The 25,687-nt window shown below is 42.6% G+C and overlaps 1 protein-coding gene across 3 annotated transcripts in view; it reads right to left on the reverse strand.

Annotated features, from left to right (window-relative positions):
* Positions 1–25,687, reverse strand: part of PPP2R2B (protein phosphatase 2 regulatory subunit Bbeta) — a 334,618-nt gene that overhangs the window by 275,833 nt on the left and 33,098 nt on the right. For 2 of the 3 annotated variants that reach the window (XM_073802668.1, XM_073802667.1), the window contains exon 2: positions 17,812–18,005. In XM_073802668.1, coding sequence (XP_073658769.1) covers positions 17,812–17,881 — 70 coding nt within the window. In that variant the 5' untranslated portion in view covers positions 17,882–18,005. Of the gene's footprint in view, positions 1–17,811; positions 18,006–18,122; positions 18,366–25,687 lie in introns of those variants that run through there. The other variant, XM_033853368.2, reaches the window with a different exon arrangement.

The raw sequence follows: 25,687 nt of genomic DNA on the forward strand, positions 1-25,687 counted from the left end.
CTCACATGTCTACATCAGAGCAGAAATTAGCCTATATGTAGATTGCTTGGGACAGCAGTGACAGGAGACAGGAAAAAGGGCATTTTTATGCTGGGAGAAAAAAAGAAACTCCATCTGGAGTTAAATCTGGAGAGATGAATAAAAGATAGTATTTTACTACTATTGATTGTTTTTACATCTCACTGAGAGGATTCAACCAAAAGGTTCAAGAGCAAAGAGATAAACATCAAGTAAACATTGGGATTGACATATATACACTAATATGTATAAAATAGGTAACTAATAAGAACCTGCTGTATAAAAAATCAAGTAAACAATTTCTCTGGTGCCCTTTCATTTATCTTGGACTATGGTTCCCCCTTAAGTGATCTGATAGATTAACATGGCCTTGTGATGTGACAACATCATCCTGCTTTTCCTATTATACCTCTTTTCTTAAAATATTCTGTGGCCAACACGAACAGGTAAAAGTCTAAATTCTCCCTGTGCCTGTATTTGGAGAGGTAAATTCATTTTTTTTCAAGTTGCTGGCTGTAAAGCTATAAAGCTGATTGCTTGATTGGTCACTCAAACTCTGGCGTTGGATCATCTTACCAAAGTTTACCTTCAGTATACCCAAAACAGAGGTTACAGAGGATGCTTAGATCATGGTCAATGACTGGGAAGGAAACCAAGGTTTCTCAGACATAAGACATGCCAAACTTTTCAAAGCCAGGATCATCTCATTTTCCTGCTTCTGCTTCTCTGATAAAACATACCTACGCTCTGTTACTCACAGCCACTCTGCAATACACGACACGTTGAACCAGCTGTCCCCCCCGAGTGCAGGCCTCTCCAGTGGGTCTGGTCGTCACTAAACCACCGATTAAACACTTTAAGACTGGCTTTGGCAAAACATACCAGAAATTCCTTCAGGGTAATTAAAACCACCTTCTGTGTCAATAAGTCCAGACTGTGAGATCCTTCATGTGCAGAGGGGCTGGTGCTGGCCCACGGGCTCTAGGACGTTTATTCTTAAGATGGCTTTTCCATCACTGCAATTGATTTTAACTGACTCATCCAGACCCTTCCCCCGCCCCATTATGGAGTGATTGGTTGAACTCAGAGGTGTCCTCTTACCCTTATTGTTTAAGCCAAGAGACAGGACCAAAGGGGCTCTGGACCTAAGGGCCAAGCTCATTGCCAAAGCCCTTTCACCCAGACCTACAGGTACGAGAACTTGAATGGAATTCTTGTTACAGAATGTGACAATTACTAGTGTCCACTTTTCACTGCTTTTCCAGGGTTCCAGCTGATTTTCATTTGAAGAATTATTAATGTGACTTCAAAGTAAAGAGAAGAACTCAGGTGACTATTTACTACCTTGATATCCAGTGGCCTGTTCTTCACACATAATAGACACTCCATGAATTATTTTTCACCCCAATAACAGCTTTATAATTTTTAGTATGTAAACAATGCATAATACTTATTGAAAACTGTCATACATTAGAAAATATAAAGATAAATAGTAAAAATTACTAAAAGTTCCATCAGCCTGAGATAACCATCATTAATATTTTGATAACCATTCTGTTTGTTGAATTCTCACAATTCACACATACAGGAGGAATCATACTATATAGATCATGGATGTGGTGAACTTTACTATTTTGAATTGTCTTTTTTTTGCTTACTTCTCCCCTCACCCCCCATAACCAATGTTAATAACCCTTCATACACTTTTTTCATTTGGATGCTATCATATACCAACTCACATGGCATGACTAACGTTTCAATTGCTTAATCAATACTTGCTGAATGGTTAAAGAGTAAAAAACAAACACGTAAACAAATGAACGAATAAATAATGGGTCATGCTCTTAATTAGCTGGTATGATTTCCAAGTGATTGCAAAAAGCACATCTTTTGACAGCACCCTTGTACCTTTAAACCCTAGTGGGCATAGGAGAACCTGGCTTCAATATGTGAAGAGGGAGCTCCAAGTTCAAACTCCCACGTAAAGAATATGTAACTGGCTGCTGTCCTAACTACAGAGACATAATCAATTTACTCTCAAACTCAAATCCAGTTTAAAAACCATTTACTAAGCACCTGTACACCAAGCACTACACTGTCCTCTGTAGGATAAACTAAAGGGGTAAAGATGTGATGACTGCGTTCTGGGAATTTCTTTCCAGTTGGGGAGACAACATTCGGTCTGCCTCTTTCTGGCAGGCTGTCTGACCTTGGACCTCAGGTTTCTCATTCATGAAATGGGAATGAGACCTATACATCACAGGATTGTTGTTATGATTAAATAATTCAAGGAATTCAAGAAAAATGTCATGGGAAAATCTGGATTGGAGGCAGGTCACATAGGTACCAGGGAAGGGAAACGGGTACTTATAGGAGCAGGGAAGCAGGAATGGCCTGGGGTAGTGAGGACCCTGCACAAGCCAGCCTGCCTGGTTTGAAGATCAGTTGGGAGAGACTCAGGTAAACAAAGGGACAGGCAGTAAACAGTAAGGCTTATAAGCACAGGAGAAAATCGTGAACAGACTAATCTTCTTAAAGGGTCAAACAAAAGGCGGAAAATGTGTTTTGCCTCTTCAGCATGTGCCAACGTCTAGATTAAGGCCATCCATATATGAGTGACTCAAAGGCAACCTGCTTGTCAAGTAACTGGAAAAAGAAAAGACCTGGCCTGCACAATGGGCTCAAATCCAAGTTTCTTAGACTTATAGGAAAAATTCTGATCGGAAAATTTCCATCTCAAATTGTGCTGAGAAAGCTTAGGGACTGAGTAAGCATGTTGGCAGCAGAAGTACAATATGGTAATCAGACTCCTTTTGCATTTGTCACCACAGTGCACAGTTCTTCAGGTCCTGGGGAGACCTTAGCAGGTTTTTGATCTCTGACGCTGTGAGGGGTCAGAGAACCCATAAGGAAATACACCTTGTTCACAAATGGAACTGCACCCAAATCTTTCCTCCTACGTCCTATGAAGTAACCAGAGAGTTCTGACTTCCAAAGCATAGTATGTTATTTTCACCCAGGCTAATCCTACAGACCTGGAGTGGGATATTAGATATTAATCATTGTGAGAGACATCAACTGGAGGCACTGAGCTGTCCCAGTCTCTCCTGTTAAGCTCAGGGTCCCAGGGCAGCTCTTCTCCCCTCTGTCATATCTTTTCCTTTTAAACTAGAACCACTGATGAATTCCTGGAAGCCTGTCCCCATGCATCTGTGCTGCCCTAATCAATACTCTTTCACTCCATCCCGCCTGCCCTGGCCTCCCAGACAGCAGAGAAAGGAGATGAGAGGTAGATTTTAACATTACCATCTCAAATCATCGTTGAAACTTAACGTTTATAGAAGCTGTTTTAATACTTTTAGAACTCTGAGGAAGAACTGGATCACCCACTAACCACACAAATCTTTATCCATTGAACTGTCCATCCATCCATCTACCCAGCCAGCCAGCCAGCCAGCCATGCATCTTTTAAATTTTATCTACTGAACGCTTAGGTCACAAACTGTGTATCATTTTTTAATACTTCATAAAAGTTTAAACAAAAAAAGTCAAAGAATGTGGTCTTCTTACTGCAATACCTCCAGATAGTCTAGAGGGAGAAAAGTGCCCCAAGTATTCAAGCCAAATGAACTGAGACTTCAGATGGACTCCCAACTATAATCCCCAAAGACTGATGAACTACAGACAGCCAACATACAGCTGACTCTGGAACAACATGGGTTTGAACTACACGGGTCCACTTAAACACGGATATTTTTTAAAATAGTAAATACTTGAGTACCACACAGTCCATGGTTTGTTGAAACCATGGATACAGAAGAACTGGGAGTGTAGAGGCCTGACTATAAGTTATACCTAATTAACCTCTGCATTGTTCGACGGTTGTTGGACTAAAAATCACTCATTAAAAATGTAATCCCAGTGGTAGTTTATAAGATTTTTACTTTTCATTTCCATCAAGTCATGCTCTCAAGTTTTGGAGGGAAATTAGAGATGTCTGGAAATCTTGAGCCAACGATAGAGTCTAGTTTTCTCAGATTTATCTAGGTTCAAACTGCATTCAACCACATATAGTAATAACAAGAAAAGGTTAACATAGCTTTCAGAAACGTCAGATTTGAGCCCCACAAGAGGCTAGCTCATTAAACAACCATACTGGTTGTCATATTGGGTCAATCATTCTTTGAAATTACCTACTCACCAGTTTGAAGAAAATTAACATTTCTGGGTCACCAGGTTCCATATACTTATCTACAACTGATGCCTGGGAACAAGGAAAGTCATTTTATTTAACGTAGGTGGGCAACTAAATCCCAGAGAGCAAGCTACTTACCCATGTATTTAATAGCGGAGGCTGAGCACTGAGCTTGTTTTCCCACTAGGAAGGGTAAGAGGACCCGGGGCTTTGGGGAGGGACAAGGGCAACGGGATCAAATGAAAGCTCATTAATTATATCTTCATGACTTTTTTTTCTGATTTTCACCCCACGTACATTCTCTAGGATGAACTTAAACGCACTGAAAACGAGTGACAACGTGAAGTAGAGGCAAAACACGGACCAAACAAAAGTAGGAAAGAGCCATAGCAATTACAAAGGCACTCACTGGCACCACTTTTTAGAACGCAATTTATTGATCTTCTCTAGAAACTTAATCGTTCGTACCATTTAACCCGCTAATCTTGACTTTAGACACTTGTTCTAAGAAAATAACCTGAGAGATGATTTAGATGCATGCAATCATTTATCACACAAATATTACATCAAAATCCTGGAAATAATCCAAACTTCCAGCATTGAGTGATTGGTAAAATTATGGTTTAACTATAGGATGTTACAGAAGAATGCTCATAGTATTGTGTTTGGGACCGAAACAAACATAGGTATGATAATATTTTTCATATAATTCCTTTATTCATCCATCTCTCTCTCTCTCTCTCACACACACACACACACACACACACACACACACACACACACACACAGCAGCCTGGAAGAAAATACATCAAGAAATGTTTGTAATGATTATGTTCAGAGCTAAATTCGACTTTCTGTTTTACACTTTTCTTTACAGTCCCGATTTTCATCAGTGAGCATATATTTTGTTCTCTCACAGCCTCTATTCTTTTCCTACGTAGCATTTACCAAGATTTATATTCATGTTCTTATGTTTGTGTTTAAAGTGTATCTTTCCAGTAGAATGCAAGCTCTATGACAGTAGAATATGTGTCTGTTTTTTTTTTTTTTAATTGCATATCTGGGGTTTTTTTTTAGCATGATGCCTAGTATATAACAAACATTTTTAAAGTAACCACTGAGTGAGCAGCTGTGGGGACACTACCTGGAAGATGTGTGGTGGTATATGAGGGTTCTAATGGGCATCAAACAGTCAGCTATGTCTCTAGTCTCCAGCTCATTTGCTCAATAATACACCATTTTCCTTGCTTACTTTTGCCTCCTAAGATCACACAAGACTCCACTCTCCATAAAGAATGCCTGTGCTGCTCTGCTCCACCTGTCAGAATCCCACGAAGACCCCACCTTCCCCACTGAGCCATTCCTGTTCAGGTAAGCATCCCTCTAGCACTTACCAAAATCACTCACTTGGAAGATCAACATTTTTTGAACATTATTGGGTACCAAACACTTTTTTTGAATAGGGGTCAGCAAACGGTGGTCCATGGGCCACCACCTGATTCTGCAAATAGAGTTTTGCTAGAATACAGCCATGCCCACACGCTACAATGGCAGAGTTGAGTAGGTGGGACATAGACTGTATGGTCAGGAAAGATGAAAATATTTACTATCTGGCCCTTTACAGGACAATTTACAGACCCTGTTCTAGAGCATCTACGTTCTTGTGAAAAGCGGAGATGACACCAGATTTTTATCCCATCAGGTTATTCTTAGGGCAATATGAGATCCAAAGTATATCTCCAAGAGCTTTGTAAAAAAGAAATTATTGTAATATACCTAAATCCGGGTTTTTTGAATTTTATTTTATTTATTTTTTATATAGCAGGTTATTAGTCATCCATTTTATACATATTAGTGTATATATGTCAATCCCAATCTTCCAGTTCATCCCACCCTCACCCCAACACCCCGCCACTTTCCCCCCTTGGTGTCCATACGTTTGTTCTCTACATCTGTGTCTCTCTTTCTGCCCTGCAAAGTGGTTCATCTGTACCATTTTTCTAGGTTCCACATATATGCGTTAATATACAATATTTGTTTTTCTCTTTCTGACTTACTTCACCCTGTATGACAGTCTCTAGATCCATCCACGTCCTAAATCCATTCTTAAGAACATACATTTCTGTGTCAGACGTACATGCATTCAAGTCCCGAGTCTGCTGACTGATGCTGGGCAGATTACACAACTTCTCTAAGCCTCAGTTTTGTCATACATTCCCTCATTTCCTTAATAAACGTGTAATAAGCGCTATTTACCAGATATTGGACTAGGAGATGGATAATAGACAACGGTGACTAAGACCTAAGAAGTCTCACCTAATTCAGCCTTAATTGTAAACACAGCTGAGGATTGCTGTGAGGATTTTATGATGTACACACACACACGTGGATGCACGTACCTATTATCATATATATACACACCAATGCAGTACACAATACATATACACGTAATATATAGTACCTCATATATAGCAGGGGTCCCCAACCCCCAGACCGGTACCGGTCCTCAGCCCGTTAGGAGCCGGGAGGCACAGCAGGAGGCAGGCGAGCGGGAGAGCGAGCGCAGCTACATCTGCCGCTCCCCATTGCTCACGTTACCACCTGACCCATCCCCCCACCCCCGCGGAAAAACTGTCTTCCACAGAACCGGTCACTGGTGCCAAAAAGGTTGGCGACCGCTGATATATAGAGTCCTTAACTCAATTCCTGGTACACTCAGTACTCAGTATACGATGGCTCTTCCTCCGTATCATAATTACAACAGAATATCTTTTAACAGACCTCCAGGAAGTTGACTCATTGGATGAAAATATGCCTTCAATTCCCTCTGTAAAATGGGTCTCTAGCCTGCTCTACATTCACAGCTAATTTATTAAGGTCATCTCTGGTCCACCGGCTCACTTCTGTTTCTTTTGGTTGAGCTGCACATCTACTGAGAGTCAGCTGTGTCCGCTCCCAAATCTCTTGATGCCCGTATACTTGTCATTTAGTTAAATATCATGGAAGGTGATGAAAAGAATGGTGTGAAAAGGCAGAGAATGATTGTTTGATATGAAAACTAAGTTTAATGCTTTCAAAAAACGATCAAGAATTGTCAACTAAATGTGGGAGAGAGAAAAGATGGGGGACGACCATAAAAATCTAGAAGGATCAGTAGTGAAGATTGGTTCTACTTAACCAATCTACACTCTCACTCAACCTCAAGGAAACCAATCTCAGACATGGTCTTTGTCATTTTGGGTGTGGTTTGTGCAAGAAAAATGTAAGTCCCGATCAGCAGTTCCATACTCAGAGACTAAGCTTTGATTCTTCAACAGGCTTTTCATCAAAATTAGGCAATGCTGTTTAAAATAGGTGTATCAGGAACTATACTCAACATTTAGTAATAACCTATAAGGGAAAAGAAGCTGAAAAACAAAATATACATATCTCTCAATCACTTTTCTGTACACCTGAAACTAACACAACATTGTAAATCAACTATACTTCAACTAAAAAAAATAAAATAGGGGTATCATTGCTATGATTCTCTGCCTTAACTATTCCAACTTATCATCCACTATTGGTCCCAACTGCATGGAGTGAGAGGGATTCTTCTGTATTTATTAAATGCTCACGTATAAACAATAACATGTTAGCCAGGGGCATGTTGCCTCGGCCGCTGCCATATTTTATAGGTAAAAAAATAATCAGAGAGATGGCGTGACTGGTCCAAGGCCTCGGAACTAGTACTGCTGGAGGGGGGCGTCTCGAGCCAGGCAGGCTCTGATTCCACCATCTCAGCCCCCCAGGGATAACAGAGAGGCAAACGCAGCACAGACTCACACAGTCTGGCTTATATGATTGAGTACGTTTTGAGAAGGTCAGAGCAACATCTGCCCAAATGGATGGAAAGATGCTTGAGAGCAAGAACTTCTATTTCACCACACTCCCCAGCACCACCACCACAGCAAGCTGGCAAGAAATCCAAAAATCAATTTTGCTGGAGTTGGTGAATTTTATTTCCTAATTTATAATAGTAGAAGGAACTGGGGCTTCCTGATTTCTAAAAGAAAAAGGTTCGTGTGGGATTTACAGCCCCCTCCATGGAGCACACAACAGCAGGGGAGACAGTCTATTGTGCCTGTCAGATCATGTCACTGAAGGCTCAGCCTCACCAATTGGCACTCGCTCTTTCCTGTCGGTGCGGCAAGTTGAGCAGTGCCCTGCTCACCAGATGGTTATTTGTTCCACCAGCCACCTTTGCTGCATCCCTGATTCACTCCAGCCCAGGACAGTCTCCAGAATTCATGCTGCAAGGCAGCTCTTGCCAGCAACTTTGCCAAATGGCTCCTCTCAAAGTCATGGGCCGCCCAGACAGACTGGCTCCTCCGTCTGCAGCAGCTTCAGGCAGAGACGCTTCCCTTTCTGGCTCCACCTCTTGGCTGCTCCAGAGCCTTCTTGCCAGAAAGATGATCTGACCCATCAGTACATACAGCCAGACCTGGAGTTCTGGGGCCATTTAAAGCCTACATCTGTGTCCCACAAGTTCACCCCCGACTACAACGTCAGAACACACAAAACAAACCTAGATGATCACAAATACAGACACAGTGCATCACAGAAACTTAGAGCCAGGAAAATCTATAGAGAGCTTGCCTCCCCTCCCCCATCTTCAACCTCATTTTAGTAGATTAGGAAATCAATGCCCAGAGAGTAAAAGTGACTAATTATGGTGGCAGGACTGGGAATAACACCCAGGTCTTCTCAAGTGCATTCCAAACCACTGATTACAATAAAGACTGCATTGCCTTCCAATTTTCCCTCTGTTCATCTTCAAATTCTTGATAAAAATTAGACCCTGTGTATTGGTATTGACTCAAAGGAGAATTTCTTTAGAAAGAAGAATCTTTCCTCTGCATCAACATCATGACTTTTTTTTTTTTTTTTTAAGCAGGCGTGTCTATCTACTACATGGACAGACCTGGAAGTGACTTCTGTTCTGCCACCCACAGCTGGGTGACCTTGAACAAGTAATCTCATTCTGCTTCAACTTTTCACTTAAAGGGGTATAAGGACAGTATCAACGAGAAAGATACTTTAAAGCCCAAAGTTGGTTCATGGCACATAGCAAGCCCTCCACAACTGCTAGTAATCAACATTATTCTGTATTAACACTCAAATCCACAGTGGTTTTAGAATACACAGTACTGTGCACGTATACATAGGCATGCCAGGTATTTCTTACATTGGGAAGTTCAAGTTCATGAAGTTAAATGACTTATCCAAGGTTACTTAGAGAATAAATGAAGGACCAGAGATTCCGTCTTGCCATTTTGCTAAGAAATGAGAACCGGTATCTCGGCTTTAAAGGAGAATGTTTGAACAAAAACATATGTATATGCATAATCACTGCAGCATCTTATGTAATATAAAAAGCCGGAAACAATTTCCCATCCAGCCACAAGGGAACTGCTAAATACACTGCAGTACAGTCATACCACAGGGCATTATGCAGCCATTAAAAAGAACAAGGCAGACGTAGGTGTCCTGACACAAAAAGGTCTTTCAGATATGTCACTGAATGGGCGAGAAAACAAAGCGCAAGTAAATCAAGCAGTATGCATTCAGTTATACAAACAATCCCTCCCCTAATGTGTATCTGTACATGTATATTTAAATGTACGGAAATGTATAGAAAGGTGTCTATAAGGAAGCCCACCAACTACTGACAATGGTAACTCCGGGCAAAGAAGTGGGATTGGTGTGGGGATGGAAGTGATTCATGCTTTCCTTTATCTACTTCCATAATGCTTGAAGCTCTTCAAGTAAGAAGGCATTTATGCATTATTTGCCTTATAAATAGACATAAAGGCAGAGAGAACCATGAATGACAACAGTACAGCAGCTGTGAATCAACAGACCTCCTAATCTGGGTGTCCCTGGCCCCAACTTACCTCTGCAAAGTTACATGAGCGATGCTACTCTCAAGTTTCTTGTTCAGCTCTCCTCTTTGGTAAAATGCTTCCTGGTGATATTTTGTACTTAGGGGTCCAGGTTTTGCCTTTCAGACCACCTGGGAGTGCTCAGCCTCTCGCTGCAATATCTCCCATTAGGGCCATTTACAGCTTTTCCACACTCAGCACCCTTGTGCGTCTGTTGAGGGTCACAGAGCTGAGCCCCCTGCATTAAGTGGAGGAGATGGCCTGCCATTCTGCGACTACTTTGGGTTCATTACTTAATGGATTCAAGCAGTGAAATCAGCCACGCATGATGGAGGAGGCTGTCAGTCGCCCAGCGTCAAGCCCAGTACGCCTAGAATACATCGTCTCATAGGTAAGGTACTCTTTGGCACACTCCTTCTGGTAGACCTCATCTTTCTCACGTTAAAATCCTGCCTGTAGAGGCCCCTGCAGACCCTTAGACTCCATGCATCTTCTTGCCCCTTCATTTCTTTTCATTGCTGGAATCAATCAGGTCTCTTTCCTCAAAAGAACAGAACTGACAGTCTGACTTACCCCTCTACATGGCCATCCTTTTCCATTACCCACAATGATCCTTTCTCCAAAAAACCCATTAATACTAATTAGTTGTCCATGGATTTCACAAATACATATCCTATTATGACCACTTCCCACTATTCCCATAGTGAACTTGGAGCATAAGATACCAAGGATTCCTGGATTTACGACAAAACTCCTAGTGGTCTTGTAAGAAGAATCTGTGCTTCCAATGGGATAATTATGTCAGAACTGGTTTGTCAGGTCAGAGCTGATTTTCAGCCTCACTCTAGCATTCTATTGGAAAAGCAACAGAAGGAAATTTGGTGGTAAGAATGAAGTTTGGAGATGAAAGCAAATATCATTTTAATGGGAGATGGGTAGAGCACTACTGGAGAGTTGCTCTGGCCAAAATGAGTTCTCAGACACCACCCTTGAGGCAAAAGGACATCAGCCGTCATCCAGCTGCCTCCGGCCCATTCCTTTTGCTCTGCTCCAGACAACTATGTGAGTTGCCATCAACTCTGGAGAATGGGTGCCTGGATGGCCCAGTGGGAACTTCATTGTGAGTGTCCCAGGCTGGGGGTGAGGGACATGGAGAAGGCTATAAAAACCCAGCTAATTTTTATACTTTGACTGTTCAATTCCGTAAATATTTTCCTTCTTTTCTTATTATAGCTAGAGTAGAATAAATCTACAGGATTAAGTCAGCTAAGGATTCCGGCCCCAACCGGAATTCAGCTCCCTCCCTGTGGGAAAAAGAGGAAAGCCTAGACTTGTGCACTATCTTACTGGGATGAGATGAACCGGGTGAACTGAGTAGCACTGAACGGGCACCATGGGGATGTATGCGGAGCGTTGAACACAACCTGAATTTTTTTCCCTCTAAAATCCAGACAAGCAGCAGCAGGGGTGGGCAAAGAACACTTGCCTAGAATCCAGGCAGTCATTGGTTCCAATCTGGGTCTGCCACTTCCAAGTATGTGACCTTATACAAGTTTCTTTGCTTCTCCAAACCTTGCAATTTCTTATTCTGAAAAATGCATCTAACGCAACCGTTCCCTTAGAGCTGTTGAAGGAGATTAAAGGAGTCAACACATGAGAAACACCTAGGAAAATGCCCGGGATACAGACAGTACTCAAGAAACCTTAGTTCTCCTCCCTCATCTAAGCATCTAAATTGGGCCCTTAGTTTCTTCGTAAATGCAAATGCTAGAATCTAGGAATGTCAGTCTGCAGCTGTGCTCTTTTCATTGAGCCCACCAATATTTTGACAGGACTGGCCTAATATTATTCACCCCAGGTTCATTGGTACGTTTCTGACCAGCCCTCATAAAGGGCTTGGGATGGCCCCTGGGGACCTGGATGCTAATAATGAATACTTGCTAGTGATTTTCAATGCACTCTGGTTATTATGCTTAGTAGTGGAACATTTCCTATCCCCGGAAAGGTCATTTATAATAGTATAAGGCTGCTTCTTCCCACCTTCCATTTCAGATTTTTCTGAGACTAGCAGAGAACTCAGTCATCCATATGCATTGGAAATCCTATTCTGATCTTGCATTTGCATAAAAATACCAAAGCAACTTGAGGAACTACAGGGCAGCTCTCCATCATGACACTACCTCCTTTTATTTTTCTGATGCCTTTCCAGCACCTTCATATCAAAAGTCATTTTCATGTACCTTCCTAGTTTTACTCATCATAGCTTCCCTCTTTCTTGAGCAAGTGTGGGATGGATGGGGGGAGGGGAGGAAGCAGGGAATTTCACTTTCTTTTATTCTCATGCCCCTAAGAAGCTGTAACGTTTCACAGATCACACAGATCTCAAGTTTGGAGACCCTATGAACTCAACTCACCCAAGACTGGCCTCTTCTTATTCTATCACATTGCTCAAAAATGGTCATATAGCATTACTGGTATAATTTAAGCGTGCGGTTAATTATGCTTACACCAAGGTATTCTGTCCTGGTACAATTTCTTTATACGGAGCCAAGATCGGTTTCCTTGTAATTTTTCACTCACTGGCTCAAATTCTGCCCTGCAGTGCTATTCTCCTAGGCATCTCATCTATTCACATGCTTTTAAGTACCTTTAATATACCCGTGACACCCCAAATTTTAATCTAGTCCAGATCTTTCTTCTGAGCTTCAGTCCCAGATATCAACTGCTTACTTGAGAGTCTCACCGTGAGGCTAGATGACTCCAGTTTCAGTGGAAAGCCCCACTATGCATCCATTCTCATGGCAAGATCCTGGGAGGTCATCCTTGACACCATCTCCATCTACTTCTCCATCTCCACCCAGTCTGTCACACCAACTCAGCCCTATCCATTCTTCTCCTACAATGTATCTCGAATCCATCAAATTCTCTCCACCTCTATCGCTGCCACCATCCTAGGGGACAGCCGTGGCCTAACTATCCCCCTACTTTCACCCCTATTCACTTCCTACCCAGCCCTCTGACCCCACCCTACATAGCAACCAGCCTGAGTTTTGAAAAAACAAACCTGATCATATTTCTCCCCGATCAAAATCCTTTAATGGCTTTCGATCCATCTTTGGATAAGGTCCAAACTCCTAAGGCCAACAACGCCCAACATGATCCGGTCCCTAAATACTCTCCAGTTTCTTTTTTGTAACATTTTATTACAAACATTTTCAAACAAATAGTCAAGTAGAAAAAAAATTACAGTGAATATATGTAGACCGATCACCTGGATTCTACCATTAACATTTTATACTTGCTTTATCATCTATCTATCCATTTATCCATCCTTCTCTCCTAGTATTAATTTTTCTTGGTTTTGGTCCATTCCAAAGTAAACTGTAGGCTCCAGTCTCATTTTTGTCACTCTTCTTGTTGTTCCCTACACTCAACCCTAGGCATCTTCTCATTCTTTGAATCTGTCAGACTATTTTATATCTCTGTGCTTTGGACCTATTGCCCCTTCTACCTGAAATGTCTTCAGTTCTTGTTAATTCCTGACTCATCCTTTGGTTTTCAGCTTCAACTCTGTCTGAAAGGCAGTCACTGAACCCCCAGCCTAAATTAGATTCGCCTTTCTGCCTTACACATAATCTCAAGGCGTCTTGTGCTTTTCCTGAATATCGCTTGTCACAGTTGGTAGCTAGGTATTTTTTTTGCAAAATCATTAGTTCAATGTCTACTTTCTCCACCAGCCCAAAAGCTCCATGACAACAGACACAATGTCTGTACCGGAGCATGCAGGATCACCCCCACAGAAAGTTAGTTAATAGTTGTTGAAGGAATTAAAGGCAGAAGGAATCAACAGTTACATAATAATAATATCGTATTAATATAATAACAATACATGGACTCAGTGAATTTGTTCTTCTTTTAATATGTACAAGCAGTCTGGGTTTTTTAAGGCCTCTAAGAGAAGATGGAACTTACTCACTGCTAGAATATAACCAGCAAGTACATGAAGGCAGATTGCCAAGTGGCAAGATCTGTGGCTAGTGGCTGAGTCAAGAAAGAGACTGTGGCGGGTCTCAGGGACTTCTCTCCCATTTCCACTAGCCCCTCCCTCAAGATCATCCCAAATCAACAACAATCCGAGGAAAACCAGGGTGCTTGCCATGCAAATGCAGTTTAAGTAATACTAACAACGGCTAGAATGTATTGAGGGCATTGATCGAGGACTGGCTTTGTATCAGGCACTGTGTTGAGTGCTGTTCCTGCATTAGATATTCTTTTCTCCTGTGGCATAGGTTCTAATGTTATTCCCATTTTAAAGCTAAGGAAACTGAGAACAGAATAGTTATTTTTAAACAATAAGTTCTCCGACTTCCTCTTCTAACCAGATTGCCATTCCTGTAAAGTCCACCTACGTAGAATATTTATTCTGACTGTGCCCCATATGAGGGTAGAAAGATTAATCTAGAAAACTCTCAGACTGCTCTAATGGAGAGGGGGTTTTAGTTGGTTCTAACAAGTCTAAAAATATAGAAAGCCAGCCCTACCGATGCTTTTCCTCAGGTATTAAACCCAAACACACACTTTGATCCCTGCAAAGAATGTTTCCTCAGATGGGAACACCATTTACACACAAAGATAAACCATTGTGATCTTCCCCATAACAGGAACTAATAGTTAAAGAAAAATGAAGCAGTGCAGAATTTCCTAGTAGAAGAGCATGTCAGCCGGTCTTCAGTTTGAAGACAAGCTTTTCCCCCGACTGTGTGACCTTGACAAATTAGTATCATCCCTGGGCCTCAGTTGCTCAGTTTCCTTATTTGCAAATGGAAATAACAAGATCCACTTAGCAGGGGATGGACATATTAAAATGCTACTTACAGAAACCTCAGTACAGGGCTTGGAAAAGAGAAGATACTCAAAGATAGTAACTTTAAGAAAGGGAGGAAAAGATAGGAAAACGTAGGGGAGGGTGGTAACTTAATACTCAGAATAAAAGAAAAGTTATAAGAAATGTTTTTAATAAATGCACATCATGTGTTCTTTTCCCAACTGAGAGAGAGAGAGGGAGGAGCTTGGGAAAAAGTGTCCTTTAGCATCTGCATTGCTCTTACCCGGATGAACTTGCCTGCAGATACCACTTACAATGCAAATTGAGCTTGGAGTCCTTCACACTAACTACACAGCAAAAACCTTTCAGCTTTAAATAGAATACTGCAGTGTGGAATGATCCGAGCAGAGGGAAGAAAAATTCAGAGATACATGCGAAGGAGATTTGGCAAAAAAACCCTGCCATATCTGGGCAAGGGAGGAAAATGCAGAAATATCAAAGGAGGCAAAAAGAAAAGCAAAGTCTATAGAAGGACCTAGAAATTAATTCTCCAGAAGGTGAGTTTAAGTTAATAAAGGGAAGAGAACTTTGTGGCAAGCCCCCAATGAAGACGATTTTAACAAAGAATATTTTGATCTAGTGGGGTTCCTTCAAGGTGTACTAGCACTTTGAAGGTAATTCATCATCATCAGAAGGACACTTCCCCCTCTGGCCAGGTCAATGTTTCCTAAAATGCAATTAGGGATTGCATGTAAAAAGGCAATCTACATTGTCTAAGTTCCAATTTTTTTTTTTTTTCTTCTCAGACCTTCACTAAGATCAGGTAAAGAAACCTGGAAGCATACTGTGAAATAAAGGTTTGTTTAAATTTTCAATGTGGTGGCAGTTGGGGGGTGGGGGGAGGAATCCAAGAGGCTGATTTGGAAAAATTTTAGAAAGTTCTTTGCTATAAACTCATGCCTCATTTCAGACTATATGAACCCAGATATTTTATTCAGAACCAGAGGTTACAAAAATGTCATCAAATAGGAACAAAGATTAGGTAGTATCTAGGGCCCTGAAAGCGATAAGGAATGCCGTGTTTAACTCACTTCTTCATTCTACAGATGACGGTGCTACGCACATGGCCTCAATTTCCCCATCTTCCCAGCTCAGTAAGTTTCCTCTGCCTGCACTTGGAGGCATAATGCAATACAGAAGAAAACATGAAGGCAGCCCTCTATCTTCGTTGTCTCAAATAGAAAAAAAAAAACAAGGTGCGCCCCCAAGGACAATAGACCCGAAAGCCAACTTCTCTTTTGGATGATATGCTCTGACCCAGAGCTGATCGTGTTCTACCTGGTGAGTCAGTGACAAAGCACTAAGAATGGGGAAGAACATCTTACCACCACGTTGTCACCAGGCAAGTAAAAAGAATCAGCAAGTATGGTGCTTGGTATGGGGCAGGGACAGGCTGCTGAACACCTTAAAAGCCACTTCTAAGCTCCTGAAGGCCAGAGCTCATAAAGCTCGGCTTGATCTGTCTTGCGCCATGGACGCATTAGGTGTGATGCTCTCTAATAATGATGATGAACGAAGCATGTATTTTCAATAGTGCTGGGCATTCTTTCTATCTAAAACTTCCAGGGATGTTTAGAGAAGATGCCACCTTTACCCCCAAATTGTGTGTCTTTTTATCTTTCACAACTTGAACTCTTACTACCACCACGCCCATCACATTTCTCTAATGGTCTTGATTTGATTAAATATTACAGAAATTTTAGCACCCAAGAATAACAAGAAGAATCTTAAATTAACACGCCTTGCTACATTTTCCTAAAGCACTTTCACACATATTTTCTCATGTGGCTATCACAATGTGACAATGCAACACTTTATAGGAGTGGTGAAGGATAAAGGCTGACAGGTACAAAATGAAAGCAAAAATGCAAAAGTTTTGGTATTTAGAAACAAACAAAAAAAAGCCTCCTCTCTCTATTCCCACACAAAAGGCAAATGAGATTCCACCTGCTGACTTTTCTTTCCTGCCTGCACCTCACTCAGGCTAATGTCAGAACAATCTGGGGGGTGGTGGGGGGGAGAGAGAGAGAGAGAGAGAGAGAAACATGACAATTTCACCTCTTGGCAAAGCTCAGCTTACTGAACCCTCTTGCTTTCTGCTGGCTGTTGATTCAGCAGAAACTGCTGCTGCAGAATTCATAATGGTGATTTTTAAAGGCCCCACTGATCGCATTGCTCGCCCCACGTGTCACACTCATTCGCTCGCCGCCCCAGCACTGTTTCCCCAGCTACCTTTTTATATCTTGCTAATGCACTTCCAAGGGGAGACGGGTTCGCCCTTTTTCAACGAGCCTTTTGGGCTTTTGATTGTCTAAGCAGGTAACCCGGCCGGAGAGATGAACGGGCAGGAAATGAAACCATGCCCACCCTTGCAGCCACTGAGAGACACATCATTCCGCTCAGAGAGGGGTGGACCCATGGTCCTCTCGGGCCCCCTTCCTTCTTATTTCTCCCCTCAACCCGACCCTGCATACATATTGGGGGAAGGGGTCATCTGTCTTTGGGGGGTCATTTTTCCAGCCGGGAGCCCCACCCTGAAAAACCTCATCCCCGAGGGCCATTTTAACTCCCGTGGGCGCCGGGTCCACCTGCTGCTGAACGCCCGGCTCGCCTCGCGGAGCCCGGATGGATGTGGGGCGCACCGGCAGCTGCCCCTGCGAGCCGAGCCCCCGCCCCAGCCCCGGGGCCCGCAGGAGTCTCCGCCGCTACTCGCCCGGCTGCCCGCGGAGCTCAGCGATCCGCAACTTGCGCCCTTCCCCAGCGGCGGAATGCGGCGGGGCTGGCGTTACCTTCGGTCGCATAGCTGTGGTCGCGCAGGAAACTGTTGTTGATTTTGCGGGTATCAATGTCCTCCTCCATTGACAGCAGGCTTACTTGCGTGGGAACCAGAAGCCGGCAGACAAGTATCCATGATCCCTCCCCGCAGCCAGTCTCACAGGAGAGGGGGGCAGGGGAGCCAGTGGGACTGCACCATGGTCCGAGCCTGAGGAGGAGACGGGGAGGCGGAGAGAGAAAAAAAATAAAAACCCGGCAATGGAGCTGTCACCTCCTCCGCCCGGGATCTCCGAGGCTGCGGCGGCTCCTCCCGCGGTGCGCTCACTCCAGCTCCAGTTCCCGGCGAGGATGCTGCGCCTGCCTCCGCTGCCTCCGGGTGCCAAGATGCGCCGTGCCCCGAGGGGTCTGGTCCCGCCCGCCGCCCCGGAGGCGCTCACAAGCGGGGCTGGGGAGATGCCCAACAGGTTCCCTTCGTTGGCAGCCGCTCCGAAATGCAAAAAAGATCCCTCCTCCCCCTGGGAGAGCGGGCAGCCGCGACAAAATGGTGCCTTTCTGGACCCGAGCTGCAGTGGCGAGATGGCAGGGTCAGGATTCAGGCGGGCCCGGCCCGGATGAGGGTGCTGGTCCCACGGGAGGGCGGCTCGAGCTGGCGGGGGCTCGGCAGCCGGCGGGGAGCCGGGCAGGGCGCTGCAGCCGGCGCCAGCGCACTCACCCTCACACCCACACGCGCGCACTCGCAGCTGCCGCTGCTGCTGCAGGAGGAGGCTGGAGGCGGCTGGTGCATTAAAGGCGAGGCTCCTCCCAACCGCGTCAGCAGCCCCAGGACTCTTCCCCAGCAGCGGTGGTGGCCGAGGCCGAGGCTGCGGCTGCTCTCTGCTGCAGTGGGGCGCACGCAGCCGCGAACCCGCACCTGGGCAGCGAGCAGCTAGCTTGCAGGTTGACGTGAAAAGCGTAGACGCGCTCTTCCAACCTCCCTCCCCCTAGCGCCACGCAGCTCAGGGCGGCGTTTACTCCAGCACCCAGAGTCCCTAGCTCGCTGCCTTTCTCCGGACACCTGTGCTCCAGGACCGCAAAGAGAAGTAGGTTCCCTTGGGTAGGCAGGAAGTCTACATCCCGGTCCCTTTTGCTCACCCTTCCATAATGCATGTGGTCTCTGGATGAAGTTCAAGGGCGAGGCCTGGGGATCGAAGCCTCACACAGAGAGGAGAGAATGCTCATAGCCTAGCTTAAGCCCTCTCTGCGCTAGGAATAGATCGGGGAGCTGGGGCCAGAACTTTTCTGCGGATCACACCTGACTTCTCCCTTTCGAACAGAGTCAAAAACCTCTTCTACCTGTAGGCGTCTGCGTCTACACTGGCAGAGGGAGGAAGAGGGCTGAGTTATGAATCTTGTCAACATAGTCAGTCTGAAAAAGTCCACGTTCCCTAGCCCTTTGCACTTAGTTTTGGACAAACAGCTCCAGGCCCCTCTGCGGGTTTTGCTTGTGAAGACACAGCACTGCAGGAACCGCTGACATTTGCTCTCCACGTGAAAGGTACAGTGGAGCCCTGCGCCTTGGAGCCCTGTGCCAGCAGAGCGCCACTGCTTCCCTGAGGGAATTTCAAAGATCCAGTGAACACCAGAAAGAGGCCTATCTTCCTACTTCAACTAGGAGGAAAATACAGAATCCCACCGCAACCCCAATTTTTCCCGAATCGCAGATCGCAAGTTCCATATTTGAAAGAAAATGAGATCGTTATTGTTATGAAACAACTACAATCATTTCTGAAGCAACCCGAATCACTAGAAAGCCAGTTTGGAAAAGAAATGTCCCCGATTTCCCCTTGCAGAAGGCATTCATTTCAGTGGGTGTCACTGCAGGGAGAGACATCCGGAGAGACATCAGCGAATGTTTTGCTCAGTTAAGCTTCACCAGTTTAGCTGGATGAGCCCAGAGGGACCTTTGAGTTAATTATATACATACAATGCTTCGGCTAACACAATTTAGAAAGTATTTGAAGTCAAAAAAAATGGGAAAACAAGTCCTTAACTGAGGTTGGGAATTGCCATCAGATTTCCATGAAGAACAGATGCTTCTGCCAGGTGGCAAATGGCATTGTCCTCATCTCCAGAAAGCAACCATATATCTCTGGGAGAAGAGAGGCGAAATATTCTTTGATATAATTTGGGGCGGGGAAATTCATCTTACAGTAGATTCCATTTTATTCTCATCTGTTGGTTAAGTCTCTCCTACTTGTTTGACTATTTGTGCCAAATTCACATATGAAATTCCAGGAACAGATGAAGACTGGTGCAAATTGATTTAATCCACTTCAGCTCCAGTTGCCATGGCTGGTTCTTCACATGATGAGCTGTATCCATCACCAAGGCTCCAGAGGTCAGTTCGTCTGTAGTTACATAGTCCAGCTTCTCTTGCAGGTAGGCATAAGGGGGGGGGAGGGGAAAGGGGAGGAAAGCTAAGTTCATCTTAAAGCGGTGAGAAGACATCTTGCTTCGAGTTGAAATGACCTTACGTTGCCACTGGAGACCTTGGAGTACTATTTGGGATATTCTCACCCATGTCTTTCTAGAATGCGGGCTAGACTGGAACAGAGTTGCAAGATGAATCAGGAAGGCCCAGTCCCGTTAGCCAGGCTGTGCTTGAGGAATTTTCCACTGCAAGCAATGGGAGAAATGTCCCCTCCAGAGATCAAGCCTCTGGGTTTACTAAATTTTCCCTTTCCTGTTTCCTACCAAATTCTTCCTGCATGTATTTTATTCAACAGTATAGGCAATATTTTCCTAAGACATAGTTGTGAGAAGGCAAATTAGATGGCTCTCCATTAAGTAGATTAAGTAGATTCCAAGGTTTCTATTTTGCGAACCACTCTTTTCTGCTATGGGCAGGAGGCAACCATCCCCTCCAACCAAAACCAAGAAAAATACAGCTGTTGGCTTTGTTCCTTAACACAACGATGTGCAGTAAAGGAGGTCAGGGAGTGAAGGAAGCCCTGTGCAATCCTGTAGTTGTAAGAGGACTACACAGACCATTTCTAAGAAGACTCTCTGACCTTCTTTCTGTTCCTCCAATGTGTCAAGTTCTTTCCAAAAGCTTTTGGCATTTGCACATGCCATTCATTCCCCGTGCCCCTTCCTCGTGTTCCTGGCATTCTTCAGCATCACAGCTGAACGGTCCCTACTTCTCTGAGGCATTCCCTGGCCTCCCCATAGTCCCTGCTCCTGGTATTTTGTCTTAACATCTTTTTTGTTTCCTTCTTCATGGAACATTTGCCTTTTGTAATATTTGTTTACTTATAATTGCCAACCATTCCACTATATCTCTGCTATTAAGAGTCTGGCACTTAGTAGATGCTCAATTATATTTACTGACTGGAGATAAATATTTCGTAGATGAATGAGTAAATTACTGAATTTGTTCAGTGATATTTAGCTTTTAAAGCTCTACCTTTATTTAAATTCTTGCCCCCCAAAACCCAACAACAAAGTGTGTTGTAAGCCAGTAAATTTCCAGTTTGTAACTCCTATTCCTGTTGAAATAACTGTCCTACCCATTCCTGCATACATATGCACCAAAAATATTTACTGAGCACTTAATATATGACAAGAGTTATTGTAGGTGCTGGGATACAGTTAAAACAAAACAGAGTCCCTTTCTTCACAGAACTGAAATTCTATCATCTGATTTTAGTAATATGAGCTTTCTTAGGGATACAACAAATACATTATAAATCAACAGACCAGAGCATAATGTTAAGTGTCAAGACTCTGATATCAAGCAAAGCTGATTTTCTGCCACTTATTATTATGTCCTTGAGCAAGTTATGAGATGTCTTAAGCCATGTTTTTTTTTTAATCTATAAATTAGGGAGAAAAAAAGTTAATGGAGTTATTATGAGGATTAAATGAGATAATATTGGAAAGAATATACTGCAATCACTTGTTGAGTATTTGCTATCATCACCACCAGTACTATGGAACAAATATTTAAGTACCTACCATGTCAGCCACTGGGATAGGACTAAAGATTCAGCAACATCAGTGCGGAAGATGTACAGTCGTCTCTGCCATCATGGAACTTAGTATCTAATTTACAATTTATAGAAAGGGGGCCACAGGCTACAAAAGGGGCAGCAGAGGATGCTCTGAAAGGCTGGCCTAATTCAGGCCTGTGCTTTACACAGAAAAGGGCAATTACAAATACACAGCCTTCTTAAGTTACACAATCTAGCATGACAGCACGGGAACACATTCGTTTTTTCATCACTTTTATTATGTTTCCCCAATGCTCTCACATACCCCTAGCCCAGTTAAGTTAGCCCTGCCTACATTGGAAACTACTTGCAGGTCATGCTGTCCAATTAGCACATTAAATATCTATAATTTTATTAAAACCTTTGACCTAAGCCAGTCTAGAGATTCTTAATATAGGCTTTAGGTGTCAGACAGTACTGATTTTTTGTCCCAGCTCAGGCATTTATGAATTTCATGACCTTTGGCAAGTAATTTAACATCTCTAGCCTCTGTATTTGCAACATTGGAAGAAAATAACAGGAACTACTTCATAGGGTTGTTGAATGGCTTCAGAGACGTTGTAAAGAAAGTGCTTAATACAGGCTTGGCCCATAGCCAGACCTGACAAAAATGTCGCTTTGGCCTCCTGGTAGTGGCTCATGAGGTCTCCACTGGCAGAGAATTGGAGAGATGCACTACAAGGCAGTCATGTGAACACAAGCGACCTAGAAACCTGAGTTTACCACCTAGCGATCTGTCTTAACGAGCACTAGACACTGGATATAAGAGATTTTACCATCCTGCAGAAAGCCCTTTATAAGCCACGAAGTCCTGTGCAAGTGGAAGGAACTAGGATTATCCCTTCTTGATTTTTCACATTATGTAAGCGCAGACCTAATCATGTCTGTCTATCATGGAATTCTATGGAACCCCTCTCTAGGATCATTCTGCCCCAAGTGCACAACTGTCTCTCTGAGGTGGTTTGCGTTGACTGCCCAGAGGATGACCTCTTGAGTTTCTAGCAAGGTTTGCAATTCTTTATTGTGCGTGTTACAACGTGTAATAAATACCACATGAGTGAGCCTTTAACGTGGCATTTAACCTAGGAGAAGAAAACAAAACATCTTGCCTTCCAAATGTTGTATTAATTCTAGATTCTGGATACATAGTGGATTTCACTGAGTACAACATTCCCTCAATTATCCAAGTCCAGCAATTTATGAAAAGAAACAGTGGTATGCTGGAGCTGGTATGTGCTGGCTGTTGAGAGCTGATTCTGTCGATTACACACATCATTTTTCCAGCTCTGCTTTGAGTGACATCATGTTGGTAGCTTAAAATCTGCAATCTGCCGTGGTGGGTTATTTATAATCATAGAAGTAAAAAAACCTATATAAATCAGGGCTTTGGTTTTTTGGGGGGGGGGGTTGGGCTGGGGGGTGGGAGAGCTGATTGTTAAACATTTACCACTACAACAGTAGAAATACATTAATTGCTGATATAACTTTCTCCTTTTATGTGTTACCTGTGCAAAGTTCCTTTCAATTCCTCGATACTAAGTCTCCCAAGCTGTGTCAAATTCCAGAACATTCCACCATCTGATCAAACTTTGGCCATAATTTAAATAACTCTAAAAAATCCTACCTTTACCGTAAACATTCCCACAGCCTTCAGAGGAAACCTGATACCTTTGTTTGATCCCCTTCAGGCTGGTTATGAGATTGCCACAGTGGATCTGTGAGTGATGGCCCCTGCAAGGCTCCTAGATCTGACGACATAAAGAAAGTTAGGTGCGTGCTCACTCTCAATGAATAGTTCTTTTCTACTGCTTAAGCTCGACTGTCACCTTACTTTTGCCCTTGATTTGCCTAAATGCAAAACAAAAACATCCATTGTGCTTAGTTTCATCAGTAGCTCTTCTCTTCCACTTCTCAGGCTAGGATACTGAAGCAATGACAGAAAAAATACAAAAGTTGAAGAGTCCAGATCTGAGAGCTTTTTCTCATTCAGTGGTTTAAATTTAAATTAAATTCAGAGAGTTAAATTTAGACAATCTTACTCAAGACAGTTTGTATTTGCATTATATTTGTTAGGTACAAAGTGAGCATTTATGAAACCAGTTTAGCAAAGCTCAAGGGCTATTGTCTAGTACCTCATGACATGTCTTAAAGTAAAATTTCAGTATAATTTAAACAAAAAATATATATTGGGGAATGTCTTCAAATTTCTTTAAAAGGCACCAAGCAATAACACTTTACAGAATTTATCCTAAGAAAATAATCATGGATATGGGCAAAAATTTAGCCATAAGGATATTTTCACAGAGCACTGTCTATAATTATTAAAAATTGGTAACAAGCCAATAGAATTGTCTAGGCAAATTATGATGTGTACATATAGTGGGAAATTATTGAGCCACTGATATAATATTAATAGCTACTGCTTATCGAGCATCTATTATGTACTAGGCACTATGCAAAAGGTTTCACTAGCATTATCTCATTTAATTCTAACAACAGCCTCTATGAGGCAAATCATCTCTATTTTACTAAGGCTAGTAGAGAGAAATAATATATCCAAAGTCAAACAAACAAATAGGAGCCTGGCTCTGTGTGTGTGTGTGTGTGTGTGTGTGTGTGTCTCTGTTGGGTGGGTCAGGGTCACAGCAGAAACTTAGAGGTCTTTTTCCAAACCACCCACCACTAGAGTCTGATCTGTACTTCTTAGAAATGAATAGCCTCTCAGTTGAAAATCATTCCTATTGTGTTGGTGAGGAGGTGGCGAAATTGGAACCCTCACACTGCTTGTGGGATTGTATAATGGTGCAACCACAAATAGTTTGGCAGTTCCTCAAAATATTAAACAGAATTGCCATATGACCCAACAATTCCACTTCTAGGTATATACCCAAGAGAACGGAAAATGCATATTCTCACAAAAACTTGTAGATGAATATTCTAAGCAGCATTATTCATAATATCCCCAAAGTGGAAACAACCCAAATATTTATCAACTGATAAATGGATGAATAAAATGTGATATCTATATAAAGGATTATTATTCAGCTATAATTAGTGATAATTACTGATACATGTTACAACATGGATGGGCCTTGAAAACATTATACTAAGCAAAAGAAGCCAGCCACAAAAGACCATGTATTGTGTGACTCCGTTTACGGGAAATGTTCAGAATGGGCAAATCCATAGAGACAAAGTAGATTAGTTGCCAGGGGCTGAGGTGGGGGAATAAGAGTGACTACTTACGGGTTTGGGATTTCCTTTTGGAATAATGAAAATATTCTAAAATTACTTAAAGGCAATAGCTGCACAACTCTGAATATACTAAAACCCACTGAACTGAATACTTTAGAAAGATGTTTCAAAAGGTACAAACTTCCAGTTATAAGATAAACAAGTACTAGAGATGTAAAGTACAATACGATAAACACAATTAACACTGTTGTATGTTATATACGAAAGTTGTTAAAAAGAGTTAATCATAAGAGTTCTCATCGCAAGGAAAAATTTTTTCCTGTTTTTTTTTTAATTTTGTATCTATATGAGATGATGGATGTTCACTAAACTTATTGTGATAATCATTTCATGATGTACAATAAATCATGCTGGACACCTGAAACTTATACAATGCTGTATGTCAATAAAACTGGAAGAGGAAAATAAGTGTTTCAATAAAGCTGTTATTAAAGATTAAAAAATCTCTGCTGTCATAAACCATTATTACCTCTAGGAGTATGATATAGCCCTCAGGTTAATATTAGTGCAAAAAACTTAAATGCATGTAATGACAAGTACAGATATTCATGTCATGTTCTTTAAAAAAGTCGAAAAACAATGTATACTGACTGGTCACCTTTTA

Source organism: Tursiops truncatus, chromosome 3, assembly GCF_011762595.2.
Source record: "Tursiops truncatus isolate mTurTru1 chromosome 3, mTurTru1.mat.Y, whole genome shotgun sequence".
Lineage (NCBI taxonomy): Eukaryota > Metazoa > Chordata > Mammalia > Artiodactyla > Delphinidae > Tursiops > Tursiops truncatus.